Genomic DNA, 21,783 nt, shown 5'->3' with positions numbered 1-21,783 from the left:
TTGCTATAGTTAGCCAGTCCTTTATTGAATCTTACCATAATACGAAGGAAATGGCTCGTGTTAAAATGAGGCTATTCTAGAGTAGTGACTCCAGTCAATGTTCCTTCATGGTTTGTAACACCTTTGATGGCTTCTCCATTGTATTGTCCTCTCTTCAGTCCTCTCTTTTCTGCTATCCAGCAGTTCCTCCAGTCCTAGTCAATGTGCTCAGCTACCATCACCTGTGCCTGAGGGCATGCATCCTGACCTGACCTGATTCTACTGTCTGAGGGGTAGGAATGCTGATCTAGCCAATGCATGACACATCATGTTTTCCTGGGAAAAAGTGCCATGAACAACTGCAGAAAGATCTTTCGGGACTGAGTGGCAGAAAAAAGGCAGATGAAATTCAAGTAAATAAATATAAAGCTATGCGCAAAAAAACCCAATCCTGACTTCCTATATGAAATGAAAACTCAAAGCTGACCATTATCTTTCAGGAATGATATATTTGAGTCATGACAGATAGTTCCATGTAAATGTCAACTGAAAAATCAGTAGGTTTAAAAACAAATTGAATAATAGGAATTTTTAGAAAAGAAATAAAAACAAACAAAAAACATTACGCCATTTTAGAAGTCCAGGTGCTCGCAGACTTCAAATAACTCGCAGTTCTGGTTTCTTCATCTCAAAAAGATTATAGTAAAACTGGAAAATTTTCAAGGAAGGGCAATAGGATAATTATAAGTATAGAAAACTTTTTATGTAAGGAATAACCAAGTAATCTCTTCAGCCTGAAAAAAAAGGTAACTGACAGGATGTATGACAGAGGTTATAAAATCACGAGTGGCTTGAGAGGTTGGATAGGGATGGATTATTTACTGTATCTTCTAGTACAACTGAAGCGCACCAAAGGATATTTGTAGGAGCCAGTTCAGAAGGGACAAAAGCATGTACTCCTCAACGCAATACGAGCTGGGGGACTCTTTCCCAAAGGATACTGCAAATACTAAAATTTACATGAGTTCAAGGGGGACTGGAAATATAAGAAATCTACTGAGGGTTACTGAACAACTTGCACAGAAACAGGTTTCTGAGTTGTACATGGTGGGAGGACAGGAGAGTACAAGAGGGAATAGCATATATGCTTGCTATATTCTTACACGCTTCTTTGTTTAGGACTCTTTAGAAGTAGCTACTGAAGTAGTTAGACCTTTACTCAGCCCTCTAACTCAGTATGGCTTTTCTTATGTTCTTTTTCTTTCGTTCTTTCTTTTGTTCTGATATTAAAAAAAAACCCTGTATTCTGAGTTAATAACACTGATTTTGCTGCTGTTATCTATTGTTTTTTTGTGGTGATCTATTATGCTTTAGGAATGCTTTGCAGTGCATCCTTAATCAGAAAAGAACTCTACCTCTCAGAAAGGCCGCCAGTTCCCAGAATCCTGTTAGGGATAAAGTAAATAAAATGAATATTGCTGTGCAGTTGATTTTGGGAAGCTATTTAATTACATGTAGTAATTTCATTTTATGGTTTTATGACTGATCTGGGAGGAGAAAGGAAAGGGAAGAGCTGAGGTAGTGTAGCTCACACTGCTGGATATTTTACTCCCTTTAATTTGTTTTATATTGGACTGTTCCAATATCAGACAATATGTAAAACTAAAAACTATGCCTTGCTGAGAAGCAACATTTATTCTAAAGGAACTATGTGTAGCCTTCTTACCAGCTAAAATGTATGTAAGTGACAAGTATAAGGATTTGTCTGGTGCTGCTATAAGCTGAGAAGGCACATAAACAGATGTTCTGCCATAATTCAGAAGTAGTTTACAATTTTATTTCTAAAGTTTTTCCTCCTTCTAATGATGGGATGATCTGTCTCTTTAATGCCTAGCTAGCTGGTAGTGGTTCAGCTGCCATGGACTTGCGTGCTGTGTATAAAAGGTCTGATAAACAATACGAGCCTGTTAGCGAAACTGCCACTTGCAAAGTGGCAGCTCCTAGATCAGGCAGAAGTAAACAAAGGGAGGAACCGCTGAGTTTCCTACATTGCGTTTTGGTCAGGAATAACCTTGTTTTACGTTATTTTGTCAAGTTTTGTTTCAGCTAATAAACTACGAGATGTCATATCACATTACACCCACTTTCTGACTTCTGTGAAAAATATTTAGCTTGCAGGAGGCAAATATGATTAATGGTATTTTCCGAATATGTAACTTGCATCTTTTTCCATTGCTCAGGTTATATATGCTCCGGAAATTGTGAGGTGTGGGGCTGCCAAGGCACGTGTTGAGCTAGTGGTCTATGAAAGCTCTTGAATGGTTGTAGTAAAACATGATTGCCTTGGGTGAATATCTGTAATTACTCTATCTTGACACTTCAGTTTTAAATTCACTTCTAAGATGAATTGAACATTTACTGACTTATGAAGTTGAGTCAGTCATATGCACCAAAATGTTGACAATAGAGTGACTATGATAGCTGTACAGCTTCTTGTCTGAGTGCAGAATTTTCAACTGGCAACAACTTTTAATAGCTGAAGAGAAGCCAGGATTCATGTATGCCAGTATAAATTAATCTTGAGTTCACAGATATTATTCACATAGAGTACATCTCACTGCATATTTACAAGAAAAATCAAGATGCCAGGAAAAGCTTAAGTATAAAGGAAATGGTTTAAAGCTTAATTTATTCAAAGAAAACTAAAATATTTTAAGTAATCCATTATCACTTCCACACCTCCAGATTTTCACAAGGGACGGTATCTAAATAGATGGCCTAATTTTTTTTCAGAAGTGCTGTTCACCTCCATCTTCTTGTGAAATCTATGAAAGCTGTAAGTATTCAGCATCTATGAAAAATGGAAAGAATGAACACTGGTCAGTGGAATGGATAAGTCAGTTTTTTTTTTTTTTCAAGGGATAAAGAAATGGATGAATGTTCATTGTGAAGGTGAGAGGTGAATTCAGAGAGAAGACACCCTATGGATTATTATATTTTGTTTTAACTGATTCATTGTCCTGTGTTAAATACAGTCAACACACAGGGCAAGGGGGCTTTGGAGTGCCTTGGATACAATAGAAACAAGGATGGTAAATGGAACATACATAAAATAGGCCATTCAATATTACAGTTTAAGTTTAGTGGAAAAAGAATAAAAAGCAATGTCAGTGACAGTTGACTGAAGAGTGCTGAGATGCTCATGCAGGTGCTGAGTGGAACTGAGAAAAATGCACGGTGCAATGCTGCGTAAATAGGGCTGTACTGCTTTCCTGCCATGCTGGATCATGTGAAGCCCTTTTGTGAGTCATTGTGGGCTGCAGTCAAGATAATTCAGTCATGTTTAATTGAGAGCTGACTGCGAGCATATCCAAAAATCATGTCCTATCCAGAATGTCTTGATAGCTGAGGGGGCTTGAATGTATGGGAGTACTCAGTTCAGGAGATTTGCAAGATTGGTGATTGATTCCCTTGTTCTTGGTCATCCAGTTTTCAGAAGACTGCAAAGGTCAGTATAAGTCTGTGGCCATAAATTTACAGCATAATGTTTCAAACATTCTGATTTTATAATTGGATGTAAATGTCAGTGTGCTGGCTTTTGCAGAAGAGGATGGAAACTTTCTTGGTTCCATCCAGGACAGATTTCCTTAATGACCCTGAACTGATGATCCTACAGTTGCAGACATGCATTTGTAATAGTTTTGAACACAATTTTCTGTAGCTTAGTAAGTTACTGTTTTAACTTTTACTGAGTGGTGTATGACAGGCACATTGTCTTTCCACTCGCACACATTCAGTACTCACATAGTTAAACATGTTGACTTTTCAAGTTCTTACTATCAGTTTTTTTTTGTTTTTTTTTTTTTAATCCTTATACCCTAAGGAACCTGCCCTCCCAGAAAAGTACAGCTGCTTAACCTTTTTGATAATACACTTTGCCAAGAAAATCTTTGAGTAGTACTCAGAAGTTAGAGCACACATAATCTTCTTAATTGGAATCCTTTCACAGTCGGTTTCTTGATCATGGGCAACTTTCAGCCAGTTCCTCCATTTATCACTTCCTCTCTTTTTTCTCTAAGTTTTACATCTTAAGTGGCCCAAATACTCTCACTGTTCCATTTCCTTCTGCCCTCTGTTCACTCATATGTGCCTCTTGCCTCCTTCACTCCTTATACTTCAAATATTCTGACAAGTTTCAGATTCTTCTTTACCTCCTTGTTCTTTTGTTCAGTTTTAGTTTGGAGACTCATTTCTGCCTTTAGACAATAATCTAGCTCCTTCCCCAATAAAAAGGAAGTTGTGCTTCTCTGGCTCTGTCAGTCCACAACTGAACCCTGACCTGAGTTTTGTTGTATGAAATGTGTTGTCTCTTTCTTTTTTGAAATTGTCATTTCTTATGTACCATGTTATTTTGTTTGTTTAGCACTAAGAACACTGCTAAGCACAAACTTCTAAATGACTGTGCAGGTTAAATCCCTCAGCCTGTAAGAGTGTGGTGCAGATATACATGGAAAGTTATAGGATTAGGATATATAAAGATAGAGCTTTTTTAAAAAAACACAAAAAAAAGTAAATTGCTTAAATCTTGCAAAAAGTTATTCACCAACTTCTCTCTTTGATTTTAGCAGTTCTTATATCAAAGTTTACTTTAACTACTTAGTACTGAACCGAAGCATTTCGTTGTGAATATAATCTGTCCTCTGTCTTTCTTCACTGGACAGTATCTCTGATCAGTTTCCAGGAAAACATCAATCTGTAATATGTTGGACTTCATACTTTCTCATTTCTTCTAGACTATTGTGTATTAATCATTGCTTATGGCAGGATATACTGAGGATCATATCTGTAACTTAACAGGTAACATTGCTGCAAATCTGAGTTTGGGAGTGTCTGTTATACGGGTAGGACAGCTTACACATTGGAATGAAGGAATGTAAGATGTCATTATTAAGTATGTTACCTATCAAGTATTGTTCTAGACTACACCTGGAGCTGTTACTGTAGCCTGTCACGCTTTCACTTCTTATGATTTCATCAAGCTTTAATAATTTCTGATAAAACTTACAGAGTGTTTATCTTAAACTGAGGTTTTTAAAATGTCAGTTGAAATAATTTATCTACTTGTGAGAGGCAGGCTGGAGAAAGTTGTTTTATCCATGTTTAAAAGTTCTAACACTGTCACTTTTTGAAGGAAGCTATTAAATTTGCTTGGAAGATGATTTTTTAAAAATCAGGAATATATTTTTAGCTGTCCATCGAAGTGTCGTTAAGTAATAGTACTTCAAAAAGAAAAATCATTTCACATGTCATGTAGAGAGCAGCTACAGCTTCAGTGTTACTTTTTGCCTTGTTTGCAAAACATTCCATGTGCAGGGTGCATGCTCCAGCCTGCACTGCTTCTTCCCACCGCCACAGCCCTAGGCAGTGTACAAGAAATTGCAGTCTTTTTTAAATGAAAGAGAGAAGAGCTGGACTAGAAGTAAGGAAAGATAACAGAGAAAACCAGGCAGTGCTCAAGCTCATTCTAAAATTTACAGATTGGCAATTACATCACAGAGGACAGACTGACAGTAACAGTGTGGAAATATCCAACTAGTGTGAATTTTAGCTGGTGTATCTCCATGACAGAGTGCAGAATCTTGAAGAGATACTAATTTTTGTCTGAAACGAGCAGGGATATGGAGGGCCTGTTAAACAGAATGCACAGTTGCACTGAATAACTGCACTGTTGATTATTGTATTAATTAATTAATACTATTGGCTAGCTGATTAGTAGTTTTACTGCTGCTATCTCAGACATCCTTCCAGTTGGATGTAGGAAATTAGTGTAACAAAACTTTCTGTGAGACCATACAGAAGAAGGTGATCTCACAGATTTCTAAGTAAGGTGATTCTGCCCATTCACAGTATGCTGTCGCTCTCACTAGCACCAAGGCAGGTGTGTGTCCAGGCAGTCTGGCCAGCACCACTAATGCAAGATAGGGAGGACAAGAGACACCAGGTGTCAAATCCTCACTATGCCTCTTGGGTTCTTCTAGGTTGGTGACAATAAACATTATTTGAGTATGTCTTTTATAGACCTAAGAATCAACAATTATTATGGCATGATACTTTTGCCACAAAATTTTGTGTGTTTTGTCTGCCATGAATCTTAAGCAAGGTTGCTGCCCATTGTGTTTGTTTCCTGATTTTCAGTATCTTTAGGGCTATAGTATGTCTTCCTTTTGGATAACCAGAAAAGGAAATGGCACATGCAATGTACAGTACAATTTCCATCTAAGATGTACAGAAAAGCAAAGATTCAGAAAGTCAGAAAGTAAGTCTCTTTAAATACCTGATTTAAAACTTAATTTTGTCCTAGAATATGCTGACTTGTATTTGAATATCTTGAGACAGTTTCATATTATATGCAGTGAGACATTAATTCTGCACTACTTTATAAAGTGAAATGTTTGTAAAATTCCCTCTTTGCAGAGATTCATGTCTTTTGATAAAATCTCATTTTGACACATTGCTGGGGTAATAAAAAGACAGATGAGTTTATTCACACCCCAACCACTGATTTGTACATTGTGAAATATGTTCCCAAAACTAAATATGAACTGTGTACTTCATTATTCTTTTGTATTTATAGGCTTAGATATAGACATTTCATCTAAGAAAGTGAAAAGTCCAAAATGAAGGCAAAATTGTATGTATAAGCATACATATATATAATATATACAATAAATATCCATACATATATAATATCCATCCATACACATGATCATGACAAAACTTTTTAGAACCAGTGTTTTTAGAACACTAATCATATTCTAAAAATGCAAAATAATGCCAAATATTTTTTTATGTAATGCTTTGTGAATTGAGGCCTAAATATTTTTAAATAATATTTAAAAAATAATAATATTGTGTATGAAACACTGCTTTCAGCTGTACTGCTTGTCAAAGTGTCTGCAATAGTTATGACTGTGGCATTAAGGAGAGTATTATCTTAATTTACAAAACCAAGAATCTCTAATTGAGTTTTAAACTCAGGTAACTATCTGTGTGTTTTAATACTTGAATAAGTGACTGATTTTTCAGATTGTTGAAACATTTAGGTTTCCCACTATGTTATCTGGCAGTTGCAAGGGTACAGGACTTTCAAAATAAGGCCAGTTATTTATCATCTGTGTATGCATTTAAGATTCTGAGGTCATATTTACATATATAGACAAGTTTAAGAACTTCTCACTCCCTTTTCTAGCTACTTAACTCTGGCCATGGATACTTACTTGTGTGGTATCCATTCAGGCTGTTTCCATTCTCATTCTGTGTTTTTTCCATATTCATTACTTCAGGCCAATTTAGCTAGTCCCCATTCTGCTCCTGCTGGCTCACAGCTATATCTAGTACTACCTCCTGTGTTGTACAGCTGCTCAGCAAACTGGAAAATAAAACTAATCTAGCTGAAAAACATAACCATCCTTCCAATTATTTTTCAGTCAGCTGTGTTCCCTCATCTGCTACAGACTGGGACCACAAAACTGCTAGACTGGTACAGCACAGGGGGAAGGAATGAGTGCCTAGTTGGAAAGAAAGGGGGAAAGTACAGGTCAAAGGCTGCCTAAACCAGCATTTCCACAGAACCTGAAAGTTCAGTCTCAGTTGTATCCCTCAGGAGGAGGGAGGAAGGAAGGACAGTTTTTAGTTTGGACTGTTTGAGCTGTCTGGACATAGTGCAGACACACAAATAGTTCTCTTGGCACAAGAACACCATCAGGAGCTATACTGGGGCTATACTGCAAGGTGGAATGGGCATAATCAGTGGAGAATAAGAACTGCATAACTTGAAACAGATATATCGTGAACTAACCTTACCCAAGCTTGTTAGAATTATCTTTCTTGATTTGCAGAAGCTACCTTAAAGAGGCTTGTAGATACCAGATCTCACTAGGGAAAGATAGCTTTTCTCTTTCCTTTATATTTGTCTTCTGTATTGACTTTGCAGCTAGATGGAAGCCTTTTTTGTTGTTGTTGTGATGTAGAATGGAAGGCCCTGAAAAGGGATGTTCTTTCTGTGGCTTATGGCTGTACAAAGATTTCTAGTAAAGTCTGCTTCTACTGCTTATGAAAGGTATGAATTATATTCATCTGATATATAGACTACAAACGAATTTGCAATATTTACAAGAATGAGAAATAGGTATGCAATCGCTGTGTCCTTTTTATGACTTTTTTTACATTAAATTAATGTTTTGCCACTGTTACATTTTGAATGTTCAATCAGCTGTTCATCCAAATATATACAGGCATATATATACAACAGACATAGAAACTGAAATTTAAGGGACAATATAATTACTGTACCTTGAGAAAGAGGTTGTGGATGGCAGTTTGGACATATCAATCAGATATTTTTCCTATAGGAAATAATAATGAGATTATTAATGTTGATAAACATTATTGGCTTTTCATATTTCCTGTTAAATGGTTTTAACTTTAACATCTTGACTTCATTGTTTCAGGCAATCTGAAGATTCAGGTATACATCTATATACCACTGTACTGATTTACATTTTCTTCCCATTTAGAAGGTTTCAGCACAATTTTTAAGACTAAAAACATTAAGTGTCAAAAAGAAAGCAAATTTAGTTTACCTTGCCTTGCCATACGGTGATGGGAAGATTGTTTAAAAACACACCTTAGCTAACTGGAAATAGCTATTTCAGTATAATAGCCTAATGGATGCAAGGCCTTCTTTTTTTACTTCAAAAGTAAGAGTGACTAGGGGGGAACCACTGTTACCTACACATAACTAAATTTTACTTCTACCTCAGCTCTATTACAGCTTAACATAAAGATATACCTTTTTACAATGAAGATAAAGCCTTCATTCCTAAACTCAACTTTCACAATAAGGGTGGCCTCGATGCCTTCAGAATACATCACGTGGAAAGTATGGTGTCTCTATCAGCTTTAAATTAAAACAACTGCAGGACAGAGCAGTTGTTTTAATTTAAAACTGATAAGGACGTAGTAGACTTTCAAACTACACTTTTAGGTAGCTAACAAAAAATAGACAATTCTCTTCCACATGGAAAAGGAAAACAAGACGTATACCAATTTAGAAAGTAGCCTTACTTCTATCTATTCTGTCAACAGCAGCTCAGCACTGAAACTGGTTGCTGCAACAATCTCCCAGTCTCAACAGCAGTGGCAACTGTAGTTAAGAAAAGCAGCAGCCCTCATGTGGGAATTATGGAGAGAGCCAGTATGAGTCGCTCTGCTGCCTTTCGCAGGGCTGTGACCCGACTGGGAAGTAGAGGAACTTCTCAAGTGCGGCCACTGTGGTTTGCCTTGTCCCTATTGCAGCAGCGGGCAACCTGAGCATTCGTGCTTCTGTAGTCCTCAGGAATTACTCAGCAAAACTGGGATGCTCTACAACATCCCGCTCTTGCTGGCTCCACAAGACTGGAGGGATGAGTTTGAACAGTAGTTGAAACATAGAAATCCCTCATCTGTAATGTGCTGGTGCTTCCCCAGCTGGGAGTAAGGGTTAGATGAGCAGATAGTGAGGTGGATTGAGAACTGGCTGAATGGCAGAGCTCAGAGGGTTGTGATCAGTGGCACGAAGTCTAGTTGGAAGCTTGTAGCTAGCAGTGTCCCCCAGGGGTCCAATCCCATTCAATTTATTCATCTATGACCTGGATGAAGGAACAGAGTGCACCCTCAGCAAGTTTGCTGATGATACGAAACTGTGAGGCGTGGCTGATAGACCGATAGAGGGTTGTGCTGCCATTCAGAGGGACCTTGACAGGCCGGAGAGATGAGCAGAGAGGAACCTCCTGAAGTTCAATGAAGGGAAGTGCAGAGTCTTGCACCTAGGGAGGAATAACCCCATGCACCAGTACAGGCTGGGGGCTGGAAAGCAGCTTTGCGGAGAAGGACCTGAGGTCCTGGTGAGCAAGTTGACCCTGAACCAGCTGTGTGCCCTTGTGGCAAAGAGGTGCAATGGTATCCTGGGCTGCCTTAGGAAGAGTATTACCAGCAGGTTGGGGGAGGTAATCCTCCCCCTCTACTCAGCCCTGGTGAGGCAGCATCTGGAGTAGTGTGTCCAGTTCCGGGCTCCCTAATACAAGAGAAATATGGAGCTACTGGAGTGAGTCCAGCAGAGGGCTGCTAAGGTGATTAAGGGACTGGAGCATCTCTCTTACACAGAAAGACTGAGAGAGCTGGAACTGTTCAGCCTGGAGAAGAGAAGGCTCAGGGAGGAGCTTATCAATGCATGTACGTGTCTGAAGGGAGGGTATAGAGAGGATGGGGCCAGACTATTTTCAGTGATGCACAGCAATAGGACGAGAGGCAGCGGGCACAAACTGAAACACAAGAATTTCCGTCTGAACATGGGGAAAAACTTCTCTACTGTGAGGGTGACCGAGCACTGGAACAGGTTGCCCAGAGAGGTTGTGGAGTCTCCTTCCTTGGAGATACTCAAAAGCTGTCTGGACAGGGTCCTGGGCAACATGCTTTAGGTGACCCTGCTTGAGCAGGGGGGTTGGACTAGATGATCTCTAGAGGTCCCTTTCAACCTCAACTGTTCCGTGATTCTGTGAATGACTGGTCTATAGAAATGCCTGAATGCTGCACTTTGTAAGTGGAATGAGATTTGAAGAATCTACTATATAAACCATTTGAATAAACTAATTTGGGGTACACATACTCATCTTGGACATTAGTGAAGGTTTCTTGGAGCATTATAATAAACTATAATTCTTAACATTCCATGTCTGTATAATCAGAATTCCTACATTTGTTTTTGAGCAGGTCACACTAAATCCAGCAGCAATTTCTACACACAATTTATGAAAATATATGTATTTTTTTTTAAATCCTGAGGTTTGGTAGCTCCCTCACCACCTCACAAACATTTATTCGCGGCCTAATAAAACTGCAGTGTGAATGGGAGGGAGAGTGCAGTTAACTGTAGCACATGACATAGAAGTGTGTATTGTTGGCTGTCAGTTTTAGCTTGCTTACCTCCCCAGTAAATTCACACCTGTGTATTTGTAACTAAACCATTGTAAAACTAAGATGAGATTTTGTTTGAAGGTTATCAGAATAAGGTAAAGTAAGTACCACTTCTGATTGAAAGGCTCTGCTTTACATGCATTTGTTGTAAGGGACTAATGTAGATTGGTGTAATACCCACGAGAGCTACATTTAGCCAATGTCAAAAAGGTGGTCTAATCACAGTCAGCTGAACTTCCTTAGCTTAATTTTATACTTAGCAATCATCTCTGATATATGTGTGCAACAAACTCATTCAGGAGGACAAGTAAGAACACCTTGGCAGAGGGGTGGAAACTCAAGCACCTTGCATACCGTGGGGGGGAAGGGGGGAAAGATAAGCGGCCCACTTTTCTGCTAGATCCATCCCAGGAAATTGAAGTACAAATACATATTCTTTAGTGAAACTAGAAACTGTACCACATTATGTTGTTTTGTTTTGAACTAAAAGGCATATATGTTGGTAGTATTCAAAATTTCAAAATATATTTCAAATATATTTACAATTTCAAAAATATATACAGCTTTCTGTATGCAGAAATTATGTGCAGATGCAGACAATTATTTTATTTTACTTTATTTTATTTTTTATTTTTATTTTATTTAGGCATTCCAGCAGAGACTGCTTTAAAGGATGAACAGCTGGCTAATTTGGATGTGGCAAACAGAGATGAAGATACCTGGGTTTTGGATTGCAGATTGGGGCAGACAAACCCATTTCCTGATTCAAGTGAGAAGGAGAAAATCAACAGAAATATATTGCATCTGAGTCTGGAACTGAATGTGAGTAGGATTCTATTTATGCTGTATTGGATTTCAGCAAGCATGTATTATGTACATTTATGTTTCTAGTATGTCTAAAACCATATTCCAGATTATTTGATAAATTATTAAATTTTTGATGGGATATGGTTTTCCAGATGGTTTATGAGTCCATATGCTTATGTGTCACTAAGCCTGAGAGCAATTACATACAGAAACATTTTAAACTATGTAAATAGGTCAAAATACATGATGTGTCATTAGTTAAATTATGATGGGCCTTCTGTTTAAACTAGGGTTGTTGTTTTTTTCTGGAAATGCATTGGAGGTGCTAGTAAGTAGGAGATGGCAAGGATAAGGATAGAGTAATATGATACCAGGAAGATGCTAGTCAGCAAGCAGTGTGTGCGTGCGCTTGCGTGCGTGCATGCATTTAGAGCCCGGGGCTGCTAAGAACCATGCTGTTGTTTCTCAGTGTTTTGTAGCAGCTGGATCTGGGCTCAGAGTCGGACTGGCCATGGGTTTGACAGAAAAGTTGCTAAGCTTCCTGGGATTTGAGACACTGAGGCTTCTGATACCAACAGGAGTTAATCACAATATGAGGGAGAGACTTGCTCAGCATGGCCTAGTCTGGACTGGCTGGAAATATTCATGTGCTCAGGGATAAGCAATCGCTTGCCTGCAAGTTGATACATTTTTGCAGTAGTTTTCAAATTTGAGGAAGGAGGGAAAGGAATATATTGGAAGAGGGAAAAAAACATGGGCAGGATGGAAAATTTGCAAGAATGCTTTAAAGACTACTATACAGTTTGTGCAAACAAGAAACCCTGGCACAAATTTGTGTAACAGTGACATCTATTGGTAGAAATACCAGAATTGACTTAGAAGTACATTTAAAATGCTTTAAATTATGCTTAAACTTACTGTTGCTTTACTGTTGAGTTTGTTATAAATTTGGTCTCTTGTCCTAACCTCCTTTTCCTTATTTCCTAAAATAGTTCATTAGAATGTTGTTGTAATACCGTGAAGGTACAGCTTTATCCTTACAGTAAGATTTTTGAGATGAAAAAATAACTGGACCGAAAAGAACTGTGCATCATTGTTATCACTACTACAGGTGGTAGTACATAGTGATAACTGATACAACAGGAGGAATCCAGTCCATTCTCCTTATTTACAAAGTCCCTGTATACAGCAGAAGAAGTTCCAAATTAAAACCCATTACGCACAGTAATTTGAATAAAATAAGAGATGTCTAAGATTAGTAAATATTTTTTCCCCATTTTTATTCCTCTATTATTAAGCAGGTTTTATTTTTCTTTCTGAAAATCCAATTAGCCATGTTATGAAAAAGGGAATGATGTCCGTCTCTTGCAGTTAATGAAAAGAAATATTTATTCAGCTGTTTCTAAGAGATTCGGAACCAGAGCCTCTATTTCTATAAAAGGGGGCACTCAGGGTGTGGCCCACAGCGTGTAAGTGAAGAAAGAATTACATTTACAAAGCCCCACACACCAAATGTGTCTGATGTCCGCTTGTTCTGTTAACATCATTTAATGCTGAATTTTTATAAGAACCATGTGATTGTTGGAAAGTATAACCTTAGTTACTTACATTTAAAGTGATTATGTTAGAGATTCCAAAACTTCAGGGAAAATTGCTCACGTAATGGTATATAGTGAGTTAACGTAAGAGAAAACAATTACAAGAATCCAGGGCTCATAGTTTTCCTCCCATCGCCTCTCCCTTTCCTATTTTGGAGAATTTAAGGAGTTAAAATACCAAGTATAAAATGAGATAAACAGATGTAGAGATACAAGGGAGAGTAGAAGACTGTTGAGATCATATCAGTCAGCACAGTAGCAGTTGTCTGGAGCAGCAGTGGCCTGACTAATATACAAAGCTTTTCACTGGCATTATAGCAGACAACAAATTGGAGGAGACTTTTTTGAAGAAAGTTATTAAATTAACTTTGTGGCTATTTACAGGAATTTCCAAATGTGAAGGCCACATGCAAATGTTTTTTTCAGTGTTTAACACAGAAAGTGGGCCTGTTGTTACAGATGGATTTAAGGTGGGAGTCAGTCTCATTATACTGAATGAGAAATGATAGACCTGATGGGGATGTAACTATAGAGCCTGAAATGCAAGGGCAGAGCAGTAACGATGTCACCAGAACTGTCTGGTACCATCAGAGGTGGAATAGGGAGGTAAATGCTCTGTAAATATTTCTCTCCTGTCTCCATAGGCATGTTGTTCCATGGCAGCACAACTTCATCCAGGTGGCTGCTGCCTGCCTGTTTCAGCAGTCTCATCCTCCGTCTTGCACTAATGCTCCTCTGATCACAGAGGAAAACAAATCACTTCTTTTCACACAGTTAATTTCAGCTAGAATAACTTCTTCCACCAGCTCATAGCAGAGGCACACAGGCACTGCTACCAGTGCAAGGGAGGAGGAATAAATGTTTGGCTGGGGACAGTGCAGAGGGCAGGACTGTGTCAGCTGAGCTTCAGAGCAATTTAAACTGCCAGAGCCACACCCGGAGCCTGCTGCTCTGCTCCTCTCTCCTTAAGACTGAAACAATTAGCCCATATTTTGATTTTATGATTATTTTTAAGAAATTATGCAAACTTGTTTTGTTTCAAACCCCTTGTGTTGAGAAATACATCAAAATGTCTATTTTCGATGCAGTTTAGCCCTTTGACTGTTTTGTGGCATGTGTTCATACTTGGTTCATGTTTTTCTGGTTTGCTGTTGGAGCATTCTGAAAAGGCAATCTGAATAGATACATTGTTAGGAAGCTTTGAACCTTACCATACAGTAGTGAGAGAAAAGATTATTTTTTTATTTCTGCCTTATTGTGTGTTTTCTGTAAAGAAAGTTTTAAAACATACTTCAGGGGAGCTCTTGGGCACCTCAAGAATAACACTGGAGTGAGTTGTAGGTGTGACTTCTCTCTGTGATGAAATGTAGGTCATATGGGGTGTGGATTATTAAATGTGCTTTTAACTCTAAGGAATGATTGTCCTTTTCTATAATTAGTGTTTGACTGCCCTGAAGGTGCTGTAAAAGGCATTAGGGGCTTTTCTGAGGCATCAGAGAGTTTTCAGTTTTATTAAATGAACAGACTTGTTAACATTATCATAGCTTATTTTTCTAGAGAATTTGAAGTTGTTTCATCCTTCAGATGCAGTATCAGAAGTGTGTTCAGTGAGAACTTCCTTATCAGATAGACCCACCCAGTGTTAAAACACTTATGTCAACAAACTGGGTCAATCCCCTTTCCATACCACAAAGTGGCGATCTCCTTGTTTTTGCAAAAATATTAAGGGCAGATACCTATATATGTATTTTACTCAGAAACACGCTATCGGACAGGGACCAATGTGTATTTCTTCATCAGTTATCCAGTCCCCTCATAGAAGTGGAGTGATTGTCAGACTTTGAGAAACAAGTGACTGCAGAATCTTTATTTGAGGTTGGGGGGTTACAGATTATGTGGTATTTCTGAGATGGTGTCAGGCTTCCAATCCTTCATACTTTCTGCAGTGGTAGATACAAAGATGAATTCCTTTCATCATCCTAAGGCTCGAAAAGTTTGAAGGTTTCTTTTCACTTCCTAAATATCATTATCAAGAGAAGAGGCACAAATAAAGAAGTCTCGCTTTCTGTAGGCTTGCCTCTGACTTTACAAGGTATTTCTACTTTTGGAGTTTTCATTATTCATTGCTCAACTCTGGATTTTCTAGCTTCCAAATAAATTGCATACCTTTGGCTTGAGCCTGCCTCAAAGTGCCATCCTTTTCATTACTAATTCGATCATTCTCTTGTAAATTTTGTTGGGAAGTTGTTTAGACATAAAGTATGGCTCTCCTACTTTTAAGCCCACTTTAAAACTAAACTTTTCATGTGTACCATTAAAAATCTAGAATAGTTCGGTAGTGGCTATCTTCAATAACCTGGAAACATACAATATTCATAGGACTGTTAAATCTCAGTGGTCCTAGATTATTACATAAAAATTTTATCCTGTCATAAATGTGAGTTGTCATTAATACAAACAGAGTGTTTTGGCATAATCTGAGTAAGTATGTTTTGGTATAAAAGCTACCATATAAAATTGTTCGTATAGCCATATTTTTGATTAGTGATCAACCAGTTTGTTTTTGAAAAATATAATTGACTGTTTATTGATCATGAGTTGACCATACCTCCAATAAATAATGATGCAAGACATAACCATAGAAGTTATCAAGACAATAGTAGCTGTTGCTGTGTGCAAAACAAAGCATAAAATAAATGCATTCAAAACTATCTTCATCCTGTGGTTGAACAAAAAAATAGATGTAAATTTAAATGTAATGAGTAGAAAACTGTTTCAGTAAGGTCACTTTGCCACAGTTATTTTGTCATAAATTGAAATTTGGAATTGCTGTAGACTTGCACTGGAGAAGTCCTGTCTTATGGGAAATCTTCACCAGAGATGAGGCAGCTTCTTTCCCATTTGTCTTATTAACACTGGGTTATATAAGTAGGTTGACCGGGGGGCGGGGGGGAGGGGGGGGTGTGATAAAGACTCTGTGTCTAAGTCTTCCCTTATGTGGAACTTCCTGTTGTGATACTAATCTATATTAAGCTTAGAGAAGCAGGGGAGCCATGACCAGGTCCCTGCCCATCCCTTTCCCTCCTTTGCACATGATTCTTAAGCGAGTTCAAGAAGCAAGTTCAGAGCTTACTACTGGAAAAGATGTATAGGAAGGCTATATATATTATTTTTTATGTTTAAACCACAAATAAAGATGTGAACGATTCCATTACCCTTTGTCTATAGGTATGCATGCAACTATATAATTGAAAAAGTGTGTTTAAGTTTTATCTAAACCCCTAGCATTACAACTTGATTTGAAGGAAACTTTTTTCTTACAGTAGATACCAATGACTTTTGTTGTAGACTTTATAATCCTCTACAGTATATTTAAAAGACAAACACATGATTTTCTCTAATTATTTTCATACTGTCTACATTTTTAAACAGTTAAACAAATGTTAAATATGCTGGGATGCTTTCTTGCTGCTTGTTTTCTGCTCTTGTATTCAGCTTCTCAGTATTTTTTTTCCCTGTGGTTTGGCACAATGGTGTGATCTGCAGCTGATTTTCCTGTGGAGGCGAGCTTACAGCACATTGCTTACGATTACTCTTCCCAACCAAATGGCTAGCTGCTGAATGAAGCCTCTACCTTGGGTGCAAAGCACAGAATTAATGTATTTGAATTTCTAAGACGCTAATGTGGAAATCTGCCTAAAGAAAATTCTTAATGGCAAAGGAATAAGAAGATTCCAAATTCTTGCAGATTTGCAATCTTTATAGTTCCATAAATAAGAAAAGGACCAAAAGTGAAGACTTTTGACTGGAACCTGACCTAAATGTTAATGATTGCCTAAATATCAAATATGCCTAAGAGTATTTTGCACTTTCTTTATATGTGTGTTAAGAAAAAGAAATATATTACCTCTGGCAGTTTCTGCTCATATTGAGATATACAGACTTGAAGACTTCTTTCAAGTAATGTCAATGGTATTAATTAAAAGCAATTTTGCACATATAGCATTATCTAGGTAATATATAGATGAAAGTAATCAAAAATATCTCAGTAGAGATTGTTTCATTTTGAAATACTGCAAGCTTGGGATACAGTGCAGATGAATGAAAAATCTGCCTGATCTCTACACGGTTAACTTCTTATTTCTGGGCTTTGGCTGTTTACCCTGCCCACCCAAACAGCTTCTACTCACTGGGTGTGGTGAAAGCCTTTGATAAGTACCTGTTTATAGTTCACAGAAATAGCTGTGTAGAGTAAGGACAGTAGTAATACGAAACCAGTCTTGTTGGGTTTTGTGCATGGCCCTGGAGGCTGAAATCTGCATTCCAGATGAAACCTGCAGCAAATCGGAAGAGCGCCTCGTTTTGTTTTTCTTTATTCAGCTTCAAGGGCATTCAGTCTAGCTTACTTTGGCCAGTTGAGAATTCAGGACACTGCAGGAGCTCCGTGTGATTTCAGTGGAAGCTTCAGAAATATTACTTTGTTTCGATTTTCATCTTTCTTTTTTTTGATGATGGATTTACAAAAGAAGATCTTTATGAAAGTGGAAAGATTACGTGAAAGAATCCTTCAGGAATTTTCTGCTGACGAACGTTCAGAACTCGTATACTGGTATAAGGAAGTAGCAAACTGTAAAAGCCTACTGTTCTCTTCGGGAGACTTGTTTATATAGTTGCTCTGCACTTTTTAGCAAGTAGGAAGTTGTGTGTAGCCAGTAGAATTGCAGGAATTGGAACAGCAATCATTGGTTGAATTTTCAACTGAGATTAGTGTGCTGGCATATTTGCTGTGACAAAAAGCCCTTTGTGCAAAGGAACAAGTACTGAAGCTGCTGAGAACTTGTATACGGTGCGTCTTTTTGTTTCTCTTGAAGTAGAGTTTTGAGATTTGATAGACACTTCTGGTTAATAACTGCAGCACTGCGAACCGGAAGGAGGGGTGCTGTGATCTGGGGGAGACTGGCTTCCTTCCCAGTGTAGAGGATAGCTTGCTTGTTGCATTTCCTGTAGTAAATTAATAGACTGGACGCATATAGTAAACATTTGTGTAGCAGATAGTAGCACTGATAGGAGTAAAACTATTCTGTATTCCACTCGACATGGAAGAAGAAAATGCAGCACCTGATTGTGGTGAGCTTTCAGAGCTGGAGAATACAGCAGAAAGCAAACCTGATCTTTTCACAACATTTTCTGTGAAAACACTTCTTGGATTTACAACTAAATTGGAATCAAAAACTTCCAAAGAAGAAACAGTGCTTACAGCATTTCAACCTTTGCACACCAATATAAATGCTCGTGCTGACAACCAGCATGAGAGGAATGATAATGATAGTGATGACGACTCAGAAAATCAGCACAGAGTGGGTAGTAACAGTGGGCAAGCTGACTCAATGCCTCGCAGCCAGACTGACCAGGAACTGGAGTTAGCTGAGCAGAATGAATTGCTTTGTCACCATTTAAGGTTTGTACAGACTTCTTTGTCCAAATCTGACAACGATGACAAGGATGCTATTCTTGTGCAAGGTACTTTGGTTCATACAACGAGTGATACAGAGTCGGACAGTGAGAGTAAGGACCTGGACACCGATGAAAACAAAACTATCAAATCTGTGCTAAATAATGCTGCTTTGTCTGCTGAGCCTTTGGACAATAACAATCAAAATAAGGAAGAGTCAGAATCAGAAGGGTACAACGATAGTGATGACACTGTGAACAGAGATGAAATGGAGTTACGCCCACCACTTTCTAAGCAGCTTGCAGCAGGGCTGGGTGGTATTCTGGATCATGACTCTGAAGGAAAGGATAAGATGTTAATGGATGAGCACTTAAGTCACTTGCTTGCTATAGGGAAAAGCCCTCAAGAACTTCCAGATGAAGAACAGAGACCTTCAGCTGATAATACCTCTCTCCAAAAAACAGCACTGGTTGAAAAGACTTTTCAGCTGCCTGCTTTCTTTAGTGGACTACGTGTGAGGAAAAAAGGACTAACCACAGAGGATGGGGAGACTGTTACAGAAATTAAACCAAGGGAGGATGATTTAGCTCTGCTTAAATTACGACAGCCTGTTAGAAAATCTAGTATTACATCAGGTTTGACCACTAAAAAAAAGTCAGCTGAACTTAAAACAAGTCCTACTTTCCTGGAACAACTCTCTCACTTGTTAAACATAGATGTCTCCAAGAATGAAGAGAGAGAAGATGATTCTGGCGAGGGTTCTGGTGGGACTGAGGACAGTGATGAAGCTCAAGAGAACAAAGCCTCTGGCAAAACAGAACCACGTTTTCCCTCTGAGGAAATAAAATCAAGCCCTGCTGAATCTGCGCTGGATGTCTTTAAAGCTTTATTCACACGGCCTCCCAAAAAAGAAACAACTGCAGATACTTCAGAGCTGGAAGCCATAAAACGCAAAATGAGAAGTGAAAAAGAGTCCTTGAAAGCTGTATTCGAAAGGTCAAAATCAAAACCTGGGGATGGACCATCAGACAAATCTGTAGGTTGAATTACTTTTTTTTACTAAGATGTGGAAGTAGATGAATATGATTTTTTTTTTTCTCATTTAAAAATAATGATGAAAACTTACAGACAAAATGTCAGAGTTATCCTCTATTTTTGGCAATCTCAAATTTTGGATTCCAAACTTAAGTATTTTGGGGACTAATTTTTCAAAATTGTTGATCAGCAGTTCTAGCTGAATTCAGTGAGAATGGGTGGTAGTCATAGCTTTTGAATTAAAAGAACTTAAAAATAAGTATCAGATCTTAAAATACTGCTACAAAACAGCTGTCCATATGTTAAGTACGGCTTAAAAGTAGTTTTGTGCTGCAGATATTTACTGTAATAGTTAATATTCTGTCTGTCTCACTGCTTTCTTTCAATGGGTTTTTTACTTTTAAAAGTGATATTTACTTTTACCTTTAGGAATAATTCTATGATAACAGCTGATACAACAAGTAAGGAATGATTTTCAATATAATTTGTCCAAGAAAGTATTTTTTCCTTGTTTGTATACATATATCTGGCTTTGCAAGTATTGATAAGCATGTAACGTTATCCCAGTATAATTCAGTGATTACAGTTAGACAGCTCAAGTTTTGGCTTACTATAAGCATTTGCAAAGTTAATAGTCTTATGCATATGGTGACTTAGATATGTACACTCTTGAGGAAAGAAAAAAAAAATCTATGCTAAGATTTTATAAAACCACAGCAAGAAATGAAATTTGAGTGCAACTGAACTCTTTAATTAATGAGTAACCTTTCCTGCTCCCCCAGTCCCAAATTCTTACAGTTACGTCTTTGGCAGATATAATTAATTCGTAAGATTGTTGTTGTTGGCTAAATGGAGAATTACCTGAATGGTTAAATGTTACAGGATCAGACCGTAAACCTGAAGCTACATAAATTAATTTGCTGTGTTAATTGTATATGCTCTCTTTCTTTTTTTTTTTTTAATGAGTTAAAAAGTTTTAAAAATCTTGACTAACACCTGAGTAGACTGATAATACCAGTTTAAAGTAAACTACCTATGGGGAGGAGAAAATAGCTACTCACTGGCTGTGGTACGTACAGCAATTAGAGTTGGTCTCTGGCATTCCCATTCCAGCGTTGCTTGTTCTTGCTTACGCCATTCCCTGTGTGCTGCTGGCGTAAGTGTTTGTGGAGCTCACGGAGAACCTAACTGGGAAGCTGGTCAGATTCATCCCATAGGCTGACGGAGGAAGCACCGGAGTCAGTAGGAATGGCTTTTTAAAATATCTGCTTTTAAATTTTTTAAATGTACGTCATACTGTTTGCACAAAGGTCTAGTTCAAATCTACATTTTATGGGGGCAAAGCCCATGTAACAAGAACTTGCCTTTCCTTTTTTGCTTGTCCCTACGGTCCTCTTACGAACACTTTCATAGCAGCATTTTGCTGGTGCTTCAGTTGTGTCCATGCAGTTGTTGGTAGTGGCATGCTGTAAATCAGATTATAGAAGTGTTCTAGATCCTTTTAAAAAAAATTAAACCGCTAAAGGAATGCTTGTTTAGTGTTTTTGCCATTTGGAGGATTACTTCACCATGCCACTTGACAGTGCAGTCCCATTAACAGTTGCATCAGCACTTTGTTGTGGCAGTGTAAAGTGGTGTGCGGCCTCAGCACACTGCTGGGGAGGAAAGCCAGGGGTGTCTTAAGTCAGCTCTGCTTCCAGAGAATTGCATTGTCAAATGACATCTTAGGCGAATCCCACTAATATTTACCTGTAAGAGGAGCACAGGTAGCCCTTCTCACTCTGACAAAAGATACATGAAAAAAATACTGGTGTTCCTGGCCTCTTCGGTTGACAAAAGGATAGACAGCTTTCTATACTGATGTGAACGGTTTCAACAAAACATTGTATGTGACATGCA

General features: G+C 38.1%; 1 protein-coding gene and 1 long non-coding RNA gene across 3 annotated transcripts in view; one reads left to right on the top strand and one right to left on the bottom strand.

Moving 5' to 3' along the window:
* Nucleotides 1–2,657: 2,657 nt before the first annotated feature.
* LOC112979607 (uncharacterized) lies at nucleotides 2,658–20,994 on the bottom strand. Its single transcript, XR_003258222.2, has 3 exons — nucleotides 20,946–20,994; nucleotides 8,332–8,384; nucleotides 2,658–2,830 (listed from the first exon to the last, which is right to left on the bottom strand). It is a non-coding gene; the product is annotated as an uncharacterized LOC112979607 (long non-coding RNA).
* The window catches only part of FMN1 (formin 1), a 147,144-nt gene continuing 143,013 nt past the window's right edge, over nucleotides 17,653–21,783 (top strand). Inside the window, exon 1 of one of the 2 annotated variants that reach the window (XM_026093934.2) lies at nucleotides 17,653–19,885. In XM_026093934.2, coding sequence (XP_025949719.1) covers nucleotides 18,494–19,885 — 1,392 coding nt within the window. In that variant the 5' untranslated portion in view covers nucleotides 17,653–18,493. The remainder of the gene's footprint in view (nucleotides 19,886–21,783) is intronic. The other variant, XM_026093935.2, reaches the window with a different exon arrangement.

Source organism: Dromaius novaehollandiae, chromosome 5 (assembly GCF_036370855.1).
Source record: "Dromaius novaehollandiae isolate bDroNov1 chromosome 5, bDroNov1.hap1, whole genome shotgun sequence".
In the NCBI taxonomy this organism is placed as follows: Eukaryota; Metazoa; Chordata; class Aves; order Casuariiformes; family Dromaiidae; genus Dromaius; species Dromaius novaehollandiae.
Note: the sequence above shows the minus strand (reverse complement) of the source record. Positions and strands in the feature narration are given on the sequence as shown.